Below are 23289 nucleotides of genomic sequence, written 5' to 3' on the forward strand. Positions count from 1 at the left end.
TTTTGTCACTGAAAGACCGGAATTATCGTCGTGATATATGTAATAACATATTCTTAAAACTTCGCCCAAAGTATTATTCCCCGTGCTGAATGTTTCCTGAAAAGTTATTATTGTTCATTCGGTAAAATATTCCATTTTTAGGCATACTATATAATGCATCAGCTGTGTATATTCAAAACGGAAACAGGAAATCGCATGCCATTCTTATTACACGTATTTTTGTTCAAATCATATCCAATCTCGAATAATGTCTTCGTACATTATCACGTATAATGAATAAATAAATATCTATATTATTCAATCCGAACAGCAAACGAACGAAACATAAATATTATTATAATAACAATGTATGGTAGGTACGCATAAGGTTAGGTAGTATCAACTTACAATTTGGTAAGGGTCGCACATATAACCGATATATTATTATACAAACACAACAAATAACCACTGAAATAATGATGAAGTCTTCAGATAGAAGAAACACGAAAAATGTACGTAACGTTTAGACTGATGACAAAGTTGCGTGATTCGAATTTCATAACCGAACATACGCACTCTCTAACGAAATATAAATATAAATATATAATATAACACTACCGAACCGAAAGAAAATATATAAACAGCACGAGTCAACGGAATACGGAAATGTAGGTATATCAAATATGATAATAACAGTTGGCTTGTTATTATTACAAGTATATAGAATATATGAAACAACATCATTATGACGACTACGTACAGTATACACGGTATATTGAGATCGAAATTGAACACTATCGGTCTCGAACGGCATTTTTTTTTTTTTAGAACGTTACAGATGTACTATTTGGTGTATATAATATTATTCCTATCTAAGTTTTCTATACGACGATGTTCTCAATAACGCAAATCGAATAATAACAATAGTGATAATAAAAATAATATTAATACTATTCCGTAATATTTGTATTTTGTAATTTACCAAGGGCTTCAGACTCATAGGAACATCACGATAAAATAAAATTGAGCATATTTTAAAATATATACGTTTTGATTAAATCCGATTAGGTAGGTACTCGTTATAAAATAATATATTTTATGCGGTACGTTCTTTCCTGTCTCCAAACATTATACTTAAAATAATTATAAATAATTAACTACTAGTTAGAAATCTCATTATTAATAATTATCAAATAACCAAAAATATTCTGCTAAAGAATATAAAATGTTATTATTGAAACAGCATAGAAACTTAGGAAAAAAAAATTAAAACGATCGAAAGTTATAAAAATATAATTTTTGCTTTCAAAAAAGTAAAGATTTTCGAAATCTATAAAAGAAATATATATTTTTGGATTGTATATTTAAAATTACTTTAACTAAAAATAAACTTTAATTATTTATATTTCTATTAGTATGCTAACCATATTTTAATTTCTATAAGACAAAAAAAAAAGTACGTACTTCTATAAGTATATACTTATAACGTCAACAATCTAGAGCAACTGTTAAACATAATAAATTGAGTAATTTGTACTTTTCAAGAAAAAAAACCATGATAATACCATAATACTATATTATTGTTTTCACGACATTTTTAAATACGTTTTTTTTTATGTATAACTATTAATTAAACATATCCAAAAAAACTTTTTAAAATATTACGAAATGTTTTTGTTTGTTTTGGTATGCATAGTTCGTTAGTTACATTTATCAGTTATTTCTGTTACACTCTGTACAATATGAACACACTCCCGTAGTTGCGTTTATATATATAATATATGCATACACATTATACATACACAGTGTGTTTCACTTATTAATTAATAACACAAAATATTTCAGCTAGACGACCATAGATTAAAATAGGAATTTATCAGAAAGATATAGAAACTAAAATACGCACTTTAGACGAATTATTAAAACTATTGTCATTTTGGCGTGCGTGCGCTCGCGCGCGCAATAGAACTTATATCGTCTATGGTCGGAACATATTATTTTTACCAAATTCTAATTGAATACGTCTTGTAGTTGCTCTAAATCTTCCTTAAAAAACCAATTTTAATCTAAAGTTGTCTGGTAGAAATGTCTCACGTTACCATTTAAGTAAAAAACATAACAATGTGTTGTATAATAACGCAGTGTGTGTCACCGCGTTTTCACTTTTTTTCTTCCGAGTTACCTATAAAAATATCATGTAATATGTACATTAAAAAACGAGAAACACAATTTTCCACCCTTTTGCCTTATACGTACGTATTATTATACTTCAAATGCCGTATATACAAGAGAATTTTCATATATACACAATAATATAAAATAATGTCCGTTGTAGTACCAGAAACAGCGCATAACAATATCATACTCGTAGATGATTACCATAATAGCATAACGTTTTCGGAACAGCTGTAACTTCGGACTCGCGGAGACGGTGTAATCATACGAATAAACTGCTCCAAAACGCCATTCCGAATATATCTCGAGCGTGTATACAGAAGACGTTTTGAATAATTTTGTTCGCAGCTCTGAAACGTTTTACCAGCAGGTGTTGTAATAATATTATAAATAACTTTCAATACCAACGAACGAAAAACGTTTTACGGAAATTGTAAAACGCGAGAATTGAAATGTACAATACATTATACGCATACCTTGATCCCGGCTTTCACGGATGGTCGATATAGGTCGACCGTCCTATTGGTCGTGGTGTAGGAATTTAAAATTTCGATTTGTATAAAATTATGATATACGTACATAATACACCCTCCGGAAGTGGTCAGGTGGTATAAATATAGTAGTGTTACGAGATTTAAGTTTATGAGTTAACCTTGTTGGACGCAAACTATATGGTCGACGGTTTAGATGATATTTTATTTACGCTATAATTTCAGGGTAATTGGCTATATTTGATAGTTATAGACATTTTATAGTATACTTTGTAAATAAATTATAGATTAGTGCGAAGCACTTTAAAGGTCGCTTAAATGCTATAAATATATCTCGTTGACATCGTTAATTGTTTATATGAGCACTATAGCCAAGTCCGTATAATACGAAAAACAATTAATTAAAAACTTAAAAATATATCAACTACAAAAATGTCACTTATAATTTATGTGGGTCACTAAAGAGGATCAATATTGTTATTGGTTTCCTGAGTGGTATATTTATACTATAATATACTTATTAAGTGTTACATTTAATCATATCAGTGTTTTACTTACAACATAATATTTAGGTATTAAGCATTTTGCACACAGTGTACTACTTTTTTATGCTGAACTTAACTTTGAAAAATATTCACGAGGTTCATATACATTGGAAATTATTCAAAAAATATTAATTATCTATTACAATAAAGTAAAATAAACATCACAATTTAATTTGAAACTTTATTATAATACATAAAGAAGCTCGGTACTAAATTTAAAAATTGTCTTCAATGTATTAACGTTTAATGTTTTTGACACTATTATTACTAGATTTTACAGCTACAAATCTACAATACATTATTATTAAAACAAATGAAGATAATGGTTTAAAGAAATTACGTTGGAGTTTTTAAATAATATATTTTGTATTTACTTTACAGTTTAAAAAATGAAAAAAATATTTATAAAATGTCAGTAATTATCTTGAAAATGAATATATCTATTTATAAATTAATTTATTTGGGGTATCCTTAGTACACAAAATTAAATAATTAAAAACTGCTTGTTTGAATTTTGATTTGGATAGGACAACATTTTCAAAAAAGTAATTGGCTAAGAGTGATTCTCATTTAAAAAATAGAAGTATTTTATTTAAAAATTGCAAAAATGCTTGGTGAATCAACCTGTCTATTGCCGAATACAAATTGGTTTATAAATATAGCATTATTTTTACTTGTCTTACAAAAAAAATTTAAAAAATAATTTTTGACATAAGTGCATTGCTCGTCAAATTTCCATAATATATTATACTCAGAATTGTAGTTTATAATATAACAACAGTATAATCAAAGACGTTTCGAAACTCTTTGATGTGATAAATATATATATAATATATGATTTTAATGTAAATCCCGGGGCTGCTTTGTGTACTTAAACTTATATAATTGGACTGAATGATAAGTTAAGTTTATAGCCCGCCGTAATACGAACAAATCAATTTCAATAATTAACAGCATAGTTCTTGTATATTATAACATATACAAGTCATATACCCAGGACAGAGATTTTCTCTGTAGCGCCCTGGAATTACTTATTAGGTAAGTTCAGTGGCGTAGACATGATTTTTGAAAGGGGGGATCGAAAAAAAAAGCTAAATGGGTGGGGGAAATTGAAAAATCCCCCACCCTCTCAAAACTTTTCACTTTGTTAGTAAAATATAAGAACAAATGATGAACAATGAAATTTGAATGAATATAATTTGAATTGATTCAAAATTCACATTAAACACAATATGGTAGATTATTCACTCCAATACTCCATAAAGTCAAAATTTCTGAATTATAAAATGCTACATCATTAAATGTATAAATAAAATAAATAATAATTAAATTAACAAATCTAGTTTTCAATTTTTTTTTCTAGTTAGTCTAAAACTTCTGCTGTAATTAAATATTTCTATTAACTGGCATAAGTGTTAGGCCATTTAGCCGTTCCTGTAACAAATACATTTTCACACATTTTCAACAATCCCGTGAGTATCTTTTTTTATATTTCAGATAAGTAAATTGTAGGTACGTAGTACGTACTATATACTAATGTACTACGTATACGCGGTAACTAAACCCATAGCGAAAATGATCTCATTAGTTATTTCTCATAATGTAATAACAACGATAATATCCGATAACATTTTAAACACAGGCTCACAGTGGAAGTATAGTTTTAGTCGAGCATACATACATATTATTATATATAAAGTATTGTCTTTATAAATAATAAGATATGCTATAGTAAAGTATAAACATAGTCGTTATTGAACATTTCAACTAAATAAACATTACTTTACTACAAATAAAATAAAATAAAATTATAATGGTATTTAGTATTGAGAAAATTTTCATAATTCAATAGCTCGATAGATCATAATATCACAAAATATTGCATTTTAGTGAATACTGCATAATGTAAGCAAAAACAAAAAAATAATAAAAATCCAATAGGGGGTGATCTGACCTCCACGTCCCCCCTTGTATATGCCACTGGGTAAGTTGAAATAGATAGGCGTATTATCTACCCAATATCTCTGCAACGTCCTACAAGGCTTACGACATTGAAATGAGCTCAAGTTTGAGTTGAAAGTGTTGAGATTATTGTTTTCAATTAATACAGAATCGATTCACGCATAAAAGTGAAATAATAGTCTAAGCTACATCCAAATTGCATGCTATGAGTATCATATTGTTCGTAATATGAGCTATATAGCTTAAATAATAATATAAAATATACGCATTATAATTAAATTAATTTGTATGTTATGTTCTTAAACTCAAAAAAATTAAATATATAATACAATTAAATATTTTAAAACAATTGTTATTAAGTATGTTTACTGGTAATTCAATCCGGCCTACGTGTCAAAATTCATTCTATTCACTTTTCGTGTCTCAAATCTAACCAAACAGATGGATTAAAATCTCGTTGGAATACTACTGCCTACACCCTTCAACTACCCAAACTTATTTACTGATTCATGATCCAAACTTTTTGTTGTTCAGGTCGCGCACGTCATATGGATAAGAATGTAATAATACTTATCGTATTTTACTTTCTTTTAAATTCTATTCTAGAGTCCGTGAAATAGGGGCTGCTTTCTCGTGGGGATTGGTGTAAATTAACTCCATGACAAAAAGTTTTTATAGTAAGAACACAGTCAACTTTTAGTAACATTTATTAACCAGAACCCTTGGATTCCTTCATAAGAGTACTGCTCTGACTGTCATGACTGTAAACTCCGGCACAATTAAACCAAATAAAAAAATAATTTGAATTTCTAAATTAATATTAATAACACCTGAAAATAAATTAGCTTTTAAAACAAGTAGGTTACCTATACCTACTGTATTTTATCACTGATATGTATTTAGTATTAAACTATTATTATGCTTATACAATTTCACAACTATTAAAATATTATGTTGCATACTTACAATATGATCAATATTACAATTTTTTTTTAATTCCTACTGATCATTTCAAAACACAGAAACTGTAAACATTGAAATAATTCGATAAAAGCAAAGCTCTACATACTAGTATGCAAAATAGGGTTAAGAAAAAGTATAAAAAGTAGATGAAAATGTTTTCTTAGATGTTTCTAATAATATTTCTTTAGATAATATATTTAAATTGAATATTATAGAATTTTTTTTCTATATTTACAATTGCTCTGACCTGTCAGAATACATTAAATACTCCATTAAAATATATAAAACATATGTTGGAAAACAATTGAAAAATTCAAACATTTATATAATGTGCTTTTGAAAATGTAAACTCTTTGATGTAAAATCGATGTTTGCAATATTAGGAAACTAATGTTTTGGGAGTGCCATAAAATAAAAATAAACAATTATGTTTTTATATTTTATTTTCTGTACATACTTTATATAATAAATTTAACACTTTTTATTTATAATTTCGGCATATAGTACCTATATTAAGATATTGTTTAAAACATAACCTTTCTAAAAAATGTTCTTAGTACTTATAATTGTTATTTTTAATTTTGTTTAAATATAAGTAGGATATGTGCCAATACATTCAGCTTTATAAGCAAATATTAAATTCGTATAACTATTATTACAAGATAAATATTTTAAACAAATAATCAGTAACTACACAACATATATTGGGTTTTCTTCTAGTATATAATATAATATATCATTTACTGATTATTTGTTTAATATATCCGGTGATATTCTGATTAATATTACATAATCAAAGTTCGTTCTGACTGACGAAATTATCTCTTACTGCATGTCGACCTAGTTAAAAACGATAAACAATATTATGCGGTAATTTCATATTTGAAATGTTCGTTTACTGTCTTTCACTTTGGAAGAGCAGTAATTTATTATTTATGTACGTGTTTTTAGAAACATGCAATATAATATTATTGCATAATATTTTCATGACGTTAAAATTTTCACGAAACCGATTATAATTAGTAAAGCACGGAAAACCAAACGACGATGTTATTATCAGATAAAACGAAAAGTAATAAAATATATTAAGCGGGCCGGTTTATTTAAGCCTTGCTGCCCCTGCTATAATAAACTTGAAACAACCGACCGCCGATAATAATATTGTAGGTAATAAATAATAATTACTCTTCACGGTAAATACAGTTCTTTTTGCGATTTTTATTTGCTAAAAGCATATGTGCAATGCCAGCAGCTGCACGAGCGTTAAAAACTAACCTATTAAAATATTAGTACTAAAACAGTTATTTGGTATGATATATTTTTACGACTTCCCTAATCGCATTACATACCATAGTTTATAGTAATTAGTACCACTTGTCTTCAATTATTTCAATGTTGATTCGATTCTTTGAAATCGTATATCAACAAATTTCTATACTTATTAATCATTTCTTCGTTAAAAAAAAATCACTCGTATCAGTACAAAACTAACATGTTCTTGTATAATATATCAATATCACGTGGTACGTACCATGTTCTGCAAAGTGTATGAATAAAATAACTGACAAATATGTAGTCTACTATGTAGTCTTTCTACGAATCTACAATAACTTACGGACTCACGGATTATAAAACTTATTCACGTACGCCGAAACCGTAAAAGAGATAAAATTCGGTCGTTTAACAAATTACAAACACGGGACTGATATATGATGCAACTTTTAGTAGACTTTCGATTTTTTTCTAAAACTATGTAAATGTTCATTTTTTCTGTGTTTGAATATATAACCCATCCTTATCGGTTTCATTGGACTCGTATTATTTAAACTATCGATTCAAGTTTAGAATTAATTTAATTGAGCGACTTAATACATCTAAACACTAGATATAATATATTCAATAATCAAATTAATGTTTGCTACATCTATAACCCATTAGTCACTTCGTAGAAATATCAAAGACATCATGATAAAATTAACACAGGGATGGCTCTATATTATGTTAGCGGTCAGTCATTTTACAGTCATATTATTTTTGGATTCATTTTCGTAAGTACCAAAACTGTTCAAATATTTGATGAACATATGTTGCATGACATATAATATGATATATTATAAATATATGTTTTGTGTACGGAGTTATGATAAACGTAAGTTATTTTCGGTTAATAATAATATATTCTTATTGTGTACATGAAACACCTAATAGTATACAAAAACATACCAAACATATTATTATCATGGTTAAATATACAATATTAACGTATGAAATGTGCGATATTCGAGACTCATATCTGAACCAAAGATAAGTCCTTAGTATTTAAATTAAAATCAAATACATATCCTTGTAGGCTCTAATTATTAATATTTCAATTTCATTACACACAAATATTTGATGTTTAGATTTGAGGAATAGATAGTACCTACTTGGGGGTAAGTATTGTGCAAACGGTTCAGCACCATGAGACAATAACACAAGGGAAAAAAAATATTGTACTTATGTGCATGAAACTTTTTTTAAACTTGCAATAAATTCACAGGTATTTCCGTCAAAAACCGCTTATTAACAGGTACTCTCCACCACATATCAAAGTTTACATAGTAAAGTTTATTGATAATTTATGATAAAAATATTATAATATATTATTTTATTATTATAAACTATATATTTGTAACGATTTAAATCTAAATCCACAATAATAATATGCCTTGTCCAAACAAAAAATCGATAAATTTATAGTAATTTTTTTTTTTTTTCATAAATGAGCTATAACACTATTCAAACTTTTGAAGAATTGCTTCGCACGAAAAACAATATGTTAAGTAAGACCATTCTGAAAAATAGAACATTGTGCTATTAGATAAAGCGAAATAAAATTATAAAAAAAAACCCTCGAACAAAGAGTATAATTATAACCAACACTATTTTTAATGAACAGTATTAATATAAGTATATTGTTCTGTGGTAGTTTTACAAGTCGATAACAACGGAATACAAAAACGTGCTTTGAAATCTATCGATAATAATTATAATAATAGCCAATAGACGTATACGTCTAACAAAGTTAGTGAAGCGCCCGAACATTTTAACGTCATCAGTATTACATCAAAGAAGAATTTCAAAGAACTTAATTATGATAATACAGCTATATAATACATTATAATATATATATTGTATATTATAATATTTTAACCGTTACCGCGACGAACACTTTGAAGAAACACCGCAGCCATAATGTATAATATAATATATATTACTATAGTATAATACAATCTGTACAATTAATAAGGTTAAACGTTTAGTAAAACAAAAAACGAACGTTATTGTACGAAGTACGTACCCCAACACTTTTGGCCGTCGTCCCACGCAACGCCCTCGAGTGGACTTTTATATTGAAAAGGAATCGCAAAAAAAAAATAACGAAATATTATGAAACTTTTAATATCAAAATGCGCCTTCAAAACTTGTTACAATATTAATATAATGTGTGTGTATATATATATACGTATTTATATATCGTGGTACATTAAATCTAATTCGAATTCCTACATCAATGTCCATGATTTCGGAGGGATGAGTAGGGTAAATCCGATCACAATAATTATCGTTTCCAACAGAGTTTATGTAGTTCGCGACCTATTTATAAATACCGTCAAATGGCGATTAAACTATTCACTTATCTCAACACTGTAGTTCGCTCGTGCTGCACGACTAGCCATAAGCAATAGATAACAGATAAATTTGAATTTATCCTCAAAATGTATTCATTTATTTGTTAGCATTAAATTAATGGCATGAAGAAACTGCATATTACTACACATTTTTTTCAAATCTCGAAATCAAACTACTTGTTACTTATTTGTAATATCTCTCTATTGGCGAGTGTAAACATAAACCAAATGATTATTAAACGATAACATTAAAATATGTGCTACAGCATACGTCTGTTGTTTTTGATATTTTAATTCAAAAGCAATTAAATCTAACCGAACACGTATCGATCAAAATATCGAATACAAAACCAAACTTAATCGTCATTACAATGACTTACTGACTTACTGCATTTATTTTCTGCTACAGTATAATTATTAACTTTATATCATAATGATAGTTTTTTGCTTTTTTTAAACAATTACCCAAGTTGTATTTTGATAAATTTATTCTGTCACATTTATACCTTTTGAACGAATTAATAATTTACTGTATACTGTCCCGACGTCCATTCGCTAGTCTCCAAAGGATAAAATGCCATCTATATAAAAAGAATATTATTAATATACATATTATGTATACATTAATCTGATGTAAAATCACAGTGATATTATAATGTTTAGAAGTAGGTTAATAGTTATATAGGTATTATAAATGAGTGATAACATATTACTCCGAGTAAGTTCTCCGGTATAGCCGACGTACAGATTGCCATTATAAGAGAGGACGGATAATGGATGTGCACATACGTCACGCACACGCGTCGAGAGTACGATGGATGTTATTCGAAGTGCCGCTGATCTTTATAACTATTGCCCTTTGTTTCGACGTTGTGAACACAATAATGAACGATAAAGTGGGAAATTATATAGATCTGACCAATATATGCTAAGCACTCGCCAACATATCATCCACTTATACCTATAGTTTCTCTTATTTATTTAGACGTTGAAAAAGTTACGAAAAACCTCCCTGAGGTTAACCTCCTTGTGGTTAAAGTTCGCATAGTGAATTTTTTTATCTACAATGTCAAATGGCTGTTACGTCGTTACGATTTACACGATTCTGCACACACGCTCGGTTTTCACTTGATTTCCGCCGTTTCGTTTACGCCGCGACGGGCGTGTACACATAATAATACCATAATATCATATTATTACAGTATATTACAATCATATTTACTTCCAACCGCATTACACGTAAGTAATATTATATTATACCGTTTGCAGAGGATTTACGGCGTCGCCTTAATGGTCCCGAGAAAATCTGAACTCCGTGATAAGACGGCCCGCGTGACAGTATATGTATATATTTATACAATATATCACCACTGGTACGAGTACCTACCTATAATATATGCATATGCACGCTAATAAATATATGTACGCAATATACATGCGAACAACGGCTGTTTCAATGTGGTACGAGGATTTAAATACGCCGTTCAAGAGCGCGGGAGACTCGTTTAAAAGGCGCGACGATATTGTTGGCCCCTCGACCCGCACGCGCGCCTGGAACGTGACTCATATTTTTTATTTTCGGTAAACGATATTCCGGTGGCTGCGGGAAATTGATGGCACCCCGAACACTATATAGGTCGTTTCCGATGTTCTCGCGGTATATTATTACTATATAATATAGCCCGGTCGAGATTTACGGCACGTCCGTGAAATATACTCGTACATCGAAAATCTCATTTGGTTTTAGACAAACCGCCACTACCACCACCTCCACTGACTCCGGCCGGATATCGCATTACTATCCTTCGAGAATGGTTCATAGCCACAGCACGTCTTCCATATTTTTATACATACACGCGCAATTGCAGATGTAGGGCGAATGGGGCGAGCTCTTCTTGACCCTCCCGATATCGAACACTTCGATTTTATATTTTATATAAATAACTGTGTTAAAAACCCTACGACTATATAGCTCTATTTGATTGCATTAATGATAATACTGTTTGCAATAAATCACTATATTATCTTAAATCCACACGATAGCACTCGATTTTATAAGTAATATTATTTAACATTATTTCTTTAGAAATAAAACGAAATTATACACAAGAAATAATCGCTGTTTGGAATATGATTATGGTTTTAGTTTGGTTTTTGTAATATTAAAATTGAAAATAACAAATTTTTTTAGGTTTGACTTTCAAACTTGAACTGAACACCAAAAGATATAATTGATTACAAAGTACAAATTGTTCTGATTCTTTCAAACATTAAAAAATTAATATTATTAATTAGCATATTAAGCATAATAATTAATTAATTTACCTAATTATAAAATGAAGTGACGTATTGTGACTTCTACTACATCTTATTATTATGTTTCATCATACAATTAATATCCATTTAAGGTTTTATCAAAAATCGTGTTTTGTTTATATATATACCTACAAAAATATTGCCAATGCTTATATTTGAATGTACTCAATTTACTGTTATAAAAACTAATTCACAACTTCTTAAAAAAAGAAAAAAATATTTTGTTTAAGAGAGGTTCAAGTGATTTTTTATCGTTGTTTATTAATTATTAATATTAACCATCAAAAACAATACTATTTTATAAGCCTGATGATTTTTATTATTATTATTATTAAGATATTATAGAAATAATTGCAATCCAAGCCTACTTATATATATATATATATGTATAAATAATATTTATATAAAACCTAACCTAACACATAGTCTGATTGATAATCAATTTTCGCAATTTTATTTTATCATTAAACGTTTCTAATAATATCTAAAATTCATTGACTGTGTTTTCCGTATACGTTTAACGAACGCACGACGGATCTACAACCAACACGTACTTACCGCGGAATGTGCTTTCATTTTATTCACCACAAAGTTCGAACACATTACATACGGATTACGAAATACATATTTATCGGTTTCGACTTGTTATGTTGTTAAAATGATTGTATTTTTGAATTGCGATTGTACGTTTTTATCATATATTTATTTCTATACATTATACTGTTGTTATTGTACAGTATTACATTTTATATAACTTGTAATAGCAAAGCTCACTTTCCTACTTGAGAAGCTGAACTGAATCCCTTCTCCCCCATTTGACATATCTGAAAACGCCCTGAACTGACTCATGTCACGATAACGCTTTGTATAAGTTTGATGTATCATTTTATAAGATCCCACTCGCATTGATTATATAAAATAATAAGACGACTGATACGTCACTGTCGTCAATGGCACAAACAGCGGCGGTGACCATAATACACGATTGATCTAACATCTCTGTATTTTATTTTTTTGCAGGCTTACTCATCCAAACATCGTGCAATTGTTGGAAACGTTCGAAGACAAGTCCAAGGTGTATCTCATCATGGAACTGTGAGTAATAATAATAAATTATATTTCAAGTGTTTTTCTTAAGTCGACACCAGTAATAAACTAAAATAATCGTTACAAACTCATTAATCGTGATTCAATATACCAATATGAATACAAATTTGTTTAAAATAATAATTTTGGTTAAATCGTTTTGTATATTAAACTGGTTTTCAAATTAATTTTGATTAATTATTTTATTTTAACATCTTGTGTTTCAAAATATCTTATTGATATACTGTAAAATCAAACTGTTGACCTTTGAACCAAGTATGACTCTAGTTGTCTTTTTAATATTACGGTTATTTTACAGTCGTGTTTAAATTTAAGTTGGTACAATAGGTACATATTATATAAAATATCAATAATCTGAAGTAATTTATGCTTAAAAGTTTTTCCGTTAATTTAGGTTTTCAATATTTTATATTTTTAGTTAGAATTTTGAGTTTGATTACTTAAATTACAAATATAAAGTATCAGTTATAGCTAAGTAAGTTAACAGTATTTAAACGCCCCAGATTGATTTTTAAAGTGAAAATAATAGATAACCAAATAAACAAAATATCATAAAAAGTACTACTGCAGACATTTTTAACAGGCATTTATGAAAAAAAACCCGTTCACCGTGTTAATTATTACTTATCTAATATTAATTTTATATTTTTAAATAACAAAATTATTTAAATATATTAATAAAATAGTATATTATATATTTGTATTATAAAATAATGTATATTATACATTTTACGTATAATAATATAAGACATTCATAATTAAGGTTTTAAAGATCTGGTCACAAATGTCCAATATTACGCGGAAAAACAATTTATTATTATTATTACTTTTACTATTTTCTTGTTCTGACTTAATCATATTATTATTATTATCATAGTGATTATTGCGTACTAAAACGTATTTGGCATACAATATCATTAGCCGTTCATCATACTTTATTACATTTTGCAAATTAATATAAAAAAATTCATTAAAATCCTTTTTTGTGTTGGTCGTTTTTATGTACGTAACTAATCCCAAAAGAGAGCTTCATTTGTATGACAATTAAATTGTTCAGATGTCTTCGTCTATTCCGTTATTATATTTTATCACCGTCTGCTCGTTTATTCGCATTCCTCTCTTATAACTTTAATTTATTCTTATTATTTCGTTTTATACTGTGGTCGCCAACGTAGCATAGTGAGCAACCAATAAAAATTAATGGGTTGGTCGCAAAGATGCTTTTTTCTATATTTTTGATTGCATTAGACTACATCTACTTATTATCTATTACTTTATGACCATCTTATTCAAAAAAAAATAATACATAATAGTATATACTTTTTTTCAAACAATAGTCGTTTGAAATAAAAAAAAAAATTACATAAATCAAAACTTGAAAACTATAATCTATGATTATTTTATCTGCCAACCATGCTAAAAATTATGATTAATAAAATAATAAAAATAAAAGCTATGACAATAATTATAATTATAATAATAATAAGCTATTATTATAAATATATTATATAAGGCTGATAAATATATCGACGTTTTTTTACAAATCAATTGTTATTACCCAAATCCCTCAAATTTAATGACTTCCAAAGATAATATTGATAGCATAATAATATAATAACATTTAATATAAAACGAAGTTTGAAGAATATCACAAATTTAAATAGATTTATTTTATCTTCATAACAAACAAAATACATGATCGAGTGATTTTCACACTGTAGCATGTTTCTACCACATAAATTTGACTTTTTTATTTTACCTTTTCTTAATAGTATTCAAACTAACTAAAAATAAGAATCAAATCAGTCCATAAAATTAAAAATATTCTATATACACGTATACAGAAATATATATTACGAAATATACAATCATAATCATACATTTTTGAAATAATTATTTTTAAAGTGAGAGATTTTCGTGTGAATGTCCTTATGGTTAAGTTACCAAAATAATTAAATTTACGGAAAAAAATCTAAATTTTACATCTTAACACTATTATTTTAATCTACTATGACTGTAAGACTTTTTATGAATAAATATATTATTTCAAATTATATTTCATTATAGATTCACCATATATATATTAAACTCAAAGTATCGAGAGGGCCAAATATATTAAATAGTTTATTACGCGGGCCGCACAAAAAAATTAAACAAAAAAAAAATATTTTTTGCTATTTTTTCAATTTTATTTTTTACGTATACAGACACAGCATCAGGTATTTAACTAAATTAAAAACATTTAATGTTAACATTTAACAACTCTCTAAGAATCTAAGATAGTTGTGACACGAAATTAATATTTTATTATTATTTTTTTTTTCCATTAATATTGCTAGCCGCGGGCCGCAAAAAAATGAGCCGAGGCCCGCTTGTATGACATGCATGTATTATACTAACCATATTAAATACATATTTTTCGTACTAAATCCCAAATTAAAGTATAAGAAAAAAATCCTGATAAGAGGAGAAAATTTTCCCATATTAGTGAATCTAAGTTATGAAATTATTCTCAATGGAAAATAATGTATAATATAATTTTTTCACTTACTACTATCGTATTACTCCATCAAAACCAAATAAGACCACAAAGTTAAGCGGATAATAATATTACAGGCAGACAACGTAATTGTGTTTTCAATCGAGTTAGCGTTCCATAAAACGATGACCTATTCTATTCTACATTGATGTGCAATTACGGTCAGTGCTCTGATTTTGTGTACAATATTTACTATAATGAAAGTGCATTGATGCAGAAAAAACTGTCATTATAGTTATAGATTATAGTATTGTAGTATACCTAGTATATCATACGTATAGTATTGAACTTTATTTTTTTTTTTTTTTTTGACATTTAAAAAAAATTACCTATCAATTTTTATAATTTCTTGTTAAAACAATTTAACAACCAGAACTTTTTATTCATTCTCTTCTCTGGATGATTGTAATTAGTACAAACAATAACATTGTGCTATACAAAAATTATCTTTTTAATACCGTTTGTTTTTTATTATATCATAATATATCGCAGGACATTGTCTTACTTCTATCAATTTTGGTAGTTTATCGATTTTCGAAACATTTGGAACAATTCACCGAAACTATTTACTGTGAACTTTGATCACTAAGACCAGAATTGCATAACATAATATATAAATACTTATTGCAATTTGATTTAAAATTAGAAAATTGTATAATGTAAATATCATATCTCCTTATTTTTAAATACACAAATACCAACCAAATACATTTATATCCATATGAGTATTAAGTTACCAAACAAATCGAGAGAATAACAAAACTCCAATAATAAATTTAAAAAATATTATGAACAATATTTTAAGAGTTTTATGACACATTAACGCGTGATCAATTTACGGATAAAGATATAATTCAACGGTCATAATAATTTACAAGTAGGTACGTGGTTTAATTTTATATTTTTTGTAGGTTACTGCTAAGAGTTTTAATACAATTTATCACAATTCATCGTTTTTCTCGACTTAATTATAAATATTTTGTTTACCAGCCGTCGGCAATCGTAAACTTCATTCTGCCATTGCAGTAGTGTGCGCTTTTTCACGATAATGTTTAATTGTTTTTATAATTTCACACCTATCCAAGTTTTACCAAAACACTTTAACTTTAACTACCGTGTAGATACTTTTTGTACCGATTAAAATATTAATCTTATTCCGACCATTTGTCAAACATCAAGACATTTAAGAGGACTCGACTGCTACGCAATATAATTTATTAACTCTTATCTATCTAAGGGATAATATAACATCTAAGCATTATGGGGTTTTGTATCTTCTTGATTCTGAAATTTCTTGTCTAAAATGAACGCGTTACATTGGAGGTTTATTTTTTTTAATCTTAAATTGCATTTTTTTCAAATTTTTAATTATCATGCCGTAGTTTGTAGAGACTATTATGTGTGAATATCGTCTCCTACTTTCAAATTCGTGTCGATGTTTCCTGTAATCAAGTTACAAATTTTCAATTTCTCACTAATTACAAGTATTGAGCTATCCAGTTAAAATGCCCGTAATATATTAATATGTACATCCTGATGATCAAGCAGATTTCACGATTTATTAAAATCTATTTATCATAGGCTAAACTTCTTCATCCCAAACACATTAGGTATAATCATATTAAAATGTAGCTGAATAATGTTGTATCTTCACAGGGTAACTGGAGGCGAGTTATTCGACCGCATCGTGCAAAAGGGTTCATACACCGAAAAGGATGCTGCCCATTTGATCCGCCAGGTACTGGGAGCTGTGGATTACATGCACGAACAAGGTGTCGTGCACAGAGATCTTAAGGTGAGTCATCATAAAATAATAGTTCAATGGCCGGTTTAAGAAATAACATGGACAAATAATCAAACCAGAAAATCTAAGTACATGTATATAATAATAATATAAGTACGTCGTTAAAAATTAAAATCATAAAATAATATTAATTTAGTGATAATTAAATTAAATTAACAGCATAATAGTTAAATAACATATTATTGTTTCGGTGTTATAGGTGTTTTTACTTAAATTAATCATATTATTATTATTGTTTAATAGGTGCAATACTATAAATTAGATTATATCAAATTATATTTACATTTTTTGATTTTTCTTTGAAAGGCATGGCTATAATCTTACAGACAGAGACAAGGCTGGTCACAAGTGACCCAAGTATTTTTTATTCATTTTTACAACTATTTAAAATTTTTTGTTTATTTCATATTTGACCTTAGAAACATTTTTACACAGATATCCATAGTACAAATATTTATAAACAAAAAGAGTATTTAATTTATATATTTTGGTAATAAAAAAAAAGAAGTACCTAGCTATATGTTTTAAATAAAAAAAGGTTAAGAAAGTGGGGAGAACTAATTATTAATAATATTTTATGGTGAGAATAGTACTTTCAAAATAATTTTGATCATGGGTGACCGGCCTTGCCTGTCAAGGGTTAAACTAAATGTGCATGAGAAATTTACTATTTCTCCACTATGTACTCGTACTTCTGGCGTAATGCATACTTGCAATAAAATTTATTTAAATCATTCGGTAAAATATTCGTTTCTCATAAATAATATTTGTTTTATTAAAATTTGTCTGCTATCCAATCTATACATGTATATCTGTTTTCTAATAACACTACATTGTACATAATATTATAGTGAGTCCTGGTGAAACGTAATTTTATGAATTTTTAACTTTTTAAATAACCGAACAAGGTTAAAGGTAAAACTAACGAAAAATTAATTAAAAATCATAAAATCACGATTTCGTTTAATTCGAATTTTGTTATTTCTTCGGAATTTCAAAATTAGCATTTTCTAAAAATCTTAAAATTTACATAAAATACGTGATTATTTTACCGCTATACATCGCTATATAGTGAAGGTTTTTTTTTAATTTTACGCAATTATAGGTGGTATAACATTTTAGACTTTAAATATTGAGTTATTTAAAATCTAAAATAGTTTATTTATAGATAGGAATTTAAGTTCAAAAAAGGTGCGTAGCTAACTTTGTTTAAATAATATCAATAAGTTGAATTGTAAAATTCCAAGCGTCTAACTTATATTTTATCCAAATTATTTATATTTATTTTCATCATTTATTGAAATATAATCTTCACAGAATGGAAATTCACGGTAAAGTCATTAATCATCGGACATACTCGTATAATAAAATAGTGGAAAAATAAAAATGATTAAGTTCTCATCCTTAATGTCATGACTACATTATATTCAGCCAGAACTTCATGCGTTTGACCAAATCGAAAATCAGCGTCGATATTATCATCCATGGCTATGGGAATAATAAGCTATGTAGGTAAATACTGGGATAAGAGCCAATACAACAGTGATGGTAAATAAATGTGCTTTTTTTTGGAAAACTTCCCGTTGAAATGTTAAAATGTCTAGCCTATGTTGGCATTCATTGTGCTCACAATCCTGGAAAGAAAAACCAGAAATAATGACATCCCGCATAGCTTAACTACCCAACTTTAATTAAATTTTACTGAATAAAACATTTTAATTTTATCGCGACACACACTTTTCAGCTTGTATTTTGTATATAACAATAAAATGAAATTGAAAACTTTTTTGAAATAAAATAACAATTTGGCATGTTTTTGAAAACACGTGTACGTGTTGTGTTATGCTAATCTATTATTAATTACAAAAATAATGGTTTATTACGTAATCCCGTCTTAGAATCGTATAACCATTCAAAATATTAGATCACCCGTCTATCAGTAATAATTATTTGGTGTTAAGGAAAAAGGGCTTAAGTCAAATTTATCAAAAAATTTTTTTTCTCTTATTTTTTATATAGGAGTCATCTATTTTAGATTGTTATTATTATAAACGTGATAGCCATGACAAAATGAGTGTATATTACGTTAGTACGTTTTCTTTTTAGTAATAAAGACATAAAATGACTTAAATCTATATTAATTTATTATGTTATGGTACAGAAGACTTAATATGGCTTAAGCATTGTTGGAGGTTGAAGTTTAAATTGATTTAAGTCTTTTGTACCATAATAATAATATAATATTATAAATAGCTGGTATACAAGAGTACAAGACATAAAATGATTTAATATTTTATTTTGTCATATGATCAATGATTATTGATCATGGCTTACAGTTAAAATCAATATATTTTATTAATATAAAATAATAATTACCAACACTATGGTAACTCACTACAGCTGATAGATTAATAAATTTTACAATAATTATAAGTCAAAACAATTATTTTCCCTCGTTTTCGTAACAAACAATAAAATTGCTATTATACTAAACTTGATAATTAATTGTAATAATATTTTATTATTGTTTATTAAAATTACAAAATATGTAAAATATTTCATTAAAGACTGAGAAAGCTAATCGAATAAGATGTATTTTATTATTGTTGTTTATTTAGATAGGTACATACTATCTTTAAAATGTTAATATTACCTATATATTTATAATCCTGCTTGAGTATAAAACATTATTATAATGATATTATAATAATATTATAAGTCCAAGTTAAATTGATCAAAATGGCTTAAGTCATAATTTTTAGGACTTAAGTCTAAAAAGGAAAACACTAAAGGGTTTATGAGTAATTATCTCTTTATCTAAAATAATGAGAACTAATATGTGGACAAAATCATAAAGAGCTTGTTTTTTTAATAATATAGCAATTTTTGGTCTAAATATTTAGCCATAAGTCTTAGAAAATGAATTTTTTAAACATTCAATTACTCGCCCTGAAAACTTGATAATTATGACTTATGCCCTTTTTCCCTGGCACCAAAGTGTTGTCTTAAAGATATTGAATAAATGCAATCTTAATTAAATGTTATTTAAAAATTATAAATTACAAAATTAAAACACTATCAATAATTAAAAACCCGTTCACTGAGTGAAGCGCCATCATCAAATTCCTACGAACAGGTGTATTGGATCATATAAGTAGTAAAATATAGGATGTTGACAAAATTACGTGACTAAAATAAAATAAATTTACAGTGATAATGATGTGCAAAGTCAAATATCATAAACATATAAATATTAAATAATTGCAAAAAAATTAGCTCGAAAATGTCTTTATTGTGTTCACACGTAAATAGCAATAATTATTTCAATAAATAACTATTACAATGGCGAAAAATTATGTTGCTCTCAGTTTATGTTGTCTGTAAAATTATATTATTGGCTACGTTTTTAGTTACCTTAAATTAGCGATTCTCAACCTATGGGCCGTGGCTAACATGGGACCATAATATAGTATACAATTAACGCAATAAACTATCCATTTTTAATCTAGATAATGACTCTCTCGTAGAGGACAAGCAATGTCAAGAATCTCATTAAATCGTTTAATTTGTAATTAAATTCAATAAAGTTTTTTTTTTTTTAACAATTGTTTTATATTTATATAAGTATATAGGTATGCTATTAGTGAACGTATATAATTTGCGCCAAAAACAACTTCAAGAAAAAAATATACATGTAATTTCCGCTACTTTTTAAGGTTGTAGTTTATGCAAATTTCATACGTACTTAAATTTACCTATTGGTGGCACAAATTACATGTAATAAAATTGGAACAAAATACCATTTCCCCTCAAAGATTTTTTCACGAAATTTGTAGCCAATACAACTAAAAAAGTTGGGAACCGCCGTTTTAAGTAATAAAAATATCCCGATTTTTTCATAGGAATTCTTTATTACAAAGCTTATTGAAGTGGTATATTAGTGTAGAACGGTGAACATAATTATAACACATATAAGTTTTTATATATTATCCACGGGTAATAATTATTAATTCCTCAATATTTTATTGACAATGTATTCGTTGTTAGTGTTGTACAGCTAATATATTTGGCAGAGTATTATTATTTTCATACTGCAGACATAAGTTAAATTAACACCTGTATCATAAGTTCATTATGACGTTGGTTAATAAAATTGTCTAACATTTCAAAGTTAAAGATAAAATTTCTGTGAATTTATTTTTTTTCATACCGTGTTATGATGATTTAGAAGCCTCCAGACGAAACATTTTGGTACTGGTCTGATTACGTCAACCGAATACAATGTCTTAAACTATTCAAATGAAAAGTTTAGCATGAAGATTTACACTGATTCGTATTGAAATTAAGTGTACAAGTAACTGATGGCCACTAAATATCTGTACAGCATTTTAATGTTTGTATATAACATAAGACCCATTCGAAAGACAATCGAAATCTTTTCAATCGCTGAAATGACGCTTCAAATTTGTAGTTGGCAATTTAAAAAATAAAAAGGTCGGATAAACTGTTTGCTTTTTTTCTACCAACAATACCTTTTATAATATGTTTTATAAATCCCTGAAATGTTATAATTAAATGTCATAGTAAATTCCCTTTGACATCAATCTTTATGAATACTTTTTTTTAAATATTTATACTACTATAGTTAATTTTATTTTAAGTAGTTGATTTAATATCTTATAATATATTATAATATCGTATTAGGTTCGCTTTTATTTTTATTTTGTTTGTCAAAAATTAAAACCCATCGACTCCGTTAACGCTAATTTTATTCACGCTTAATTTATTTTCTTTTTACATCTCTTGAAAAATTCTGCATTTGTTGGTTTTCTTTTAAAAAACTTAATTAAAAACCTACTTTTAACCAGGGCTTGAAATCAATTTTAAATATCGATAAAAATCGTTAAAAATCTTTTAAAAAAGATAAGTAATATCGAAATCGTGAATGCTTGTTAATGATTTTCAAAATTTCTATTAAAATTGAAAAAAGTTAAAATCGATAATTTATATCAAAATCAAAATCATTACATAATCATATCAATTTTAAATAAATATAAAAAAATTTAATTTTAAATTCAAAAGTATACAATATTATTAGACAAAATATATTAACGAATTTTCAACAGTGTCAGTACCTGCATTCGCATGGTTGTGAAAATATCTTAATATTTTATATTTTTTAAATTAAATTGATTAGAAATTAAAAACAATTAATTGGTTATTATTCAAAAATTATTTAGAATTTTATTTTAATTTTACACATTAACATAATTTTAAATTTTTCTTATTACATATTTTCAATTTTATACTACATATTTTGGCCATTTTAACTACATATACAGGGTGTCCCGCGAGGATTTACCCATTGCGATATCTCCTGAATTATTGGAGATATCATAATTTTGGTTTTTCAGTAAGATTCACAGGAACAAGAACTACAAGTATTTCATGTTTTAATTTATTTTTATGTTTTGGTAAAAAAATTAAAAAATGTATTTTTTTATTTAATTATTTAAAAAAAAATTAAAGATAGCCATTTTGTAGAGTTTTTTTTCTGAAAATATTGACGTATTAACATTTTAATTTCATCAATTTTCTGATTTTTAATATTTTTTCTAGTTAAGAAATAAAATATAACGTTTATTACGAGCCACATTGAAACCCGTTCACCAGCCGTACGAGCACGCGGGCCACATGTTTGAAACAATGATACCACTATGGCACTATCGTATTAAAT

General features: G+C 27.1%; 1 protein-coding gene across 4 annotated transcripts in view; it reads left to right on the plus strand.

Moving 5' to 3' along the window:
* LOC113559447 (calcium/calmodulin-dependent protein kinase type 1) overlaps positions 1-23289 on the plus strand; it is a 340687-nt gene that overhangs the window by 268557 nt on the left and 48841 nt on the right. For all 4 annotated transcript variants that reach the window (XM_026965283.1, XM_026965284.1, XM_026965282.1 and 1 more), the window contains 2 exons: positions 13123-13197; positions 17405-17543. In XM_026965283.1, coding sequence (XP_026821084.1) covers positions 13123-13197; positions 17405-17543 — 214 coding nt within the window. The remainder of the gene's footprint in view (positions 1-13122; positions 13198-17404; positions 17544-23289) is intronic.

This window comes from Rhopalosiphum maidis, chromosome 3 (assembly GCF_003676215.2).
Source record: "Rhopalosiphum maidis isolate BTI-1 chromosome 3, ASM367621v3, whole genome shotgun sequence".
NCBI classification, from domain to species: Eukaryota; Metazoa; Arthropoda; class Insecta; order Hemiptera; family Aphididae; genus Rhopalosiphum; species Rhopalosiphum maidis.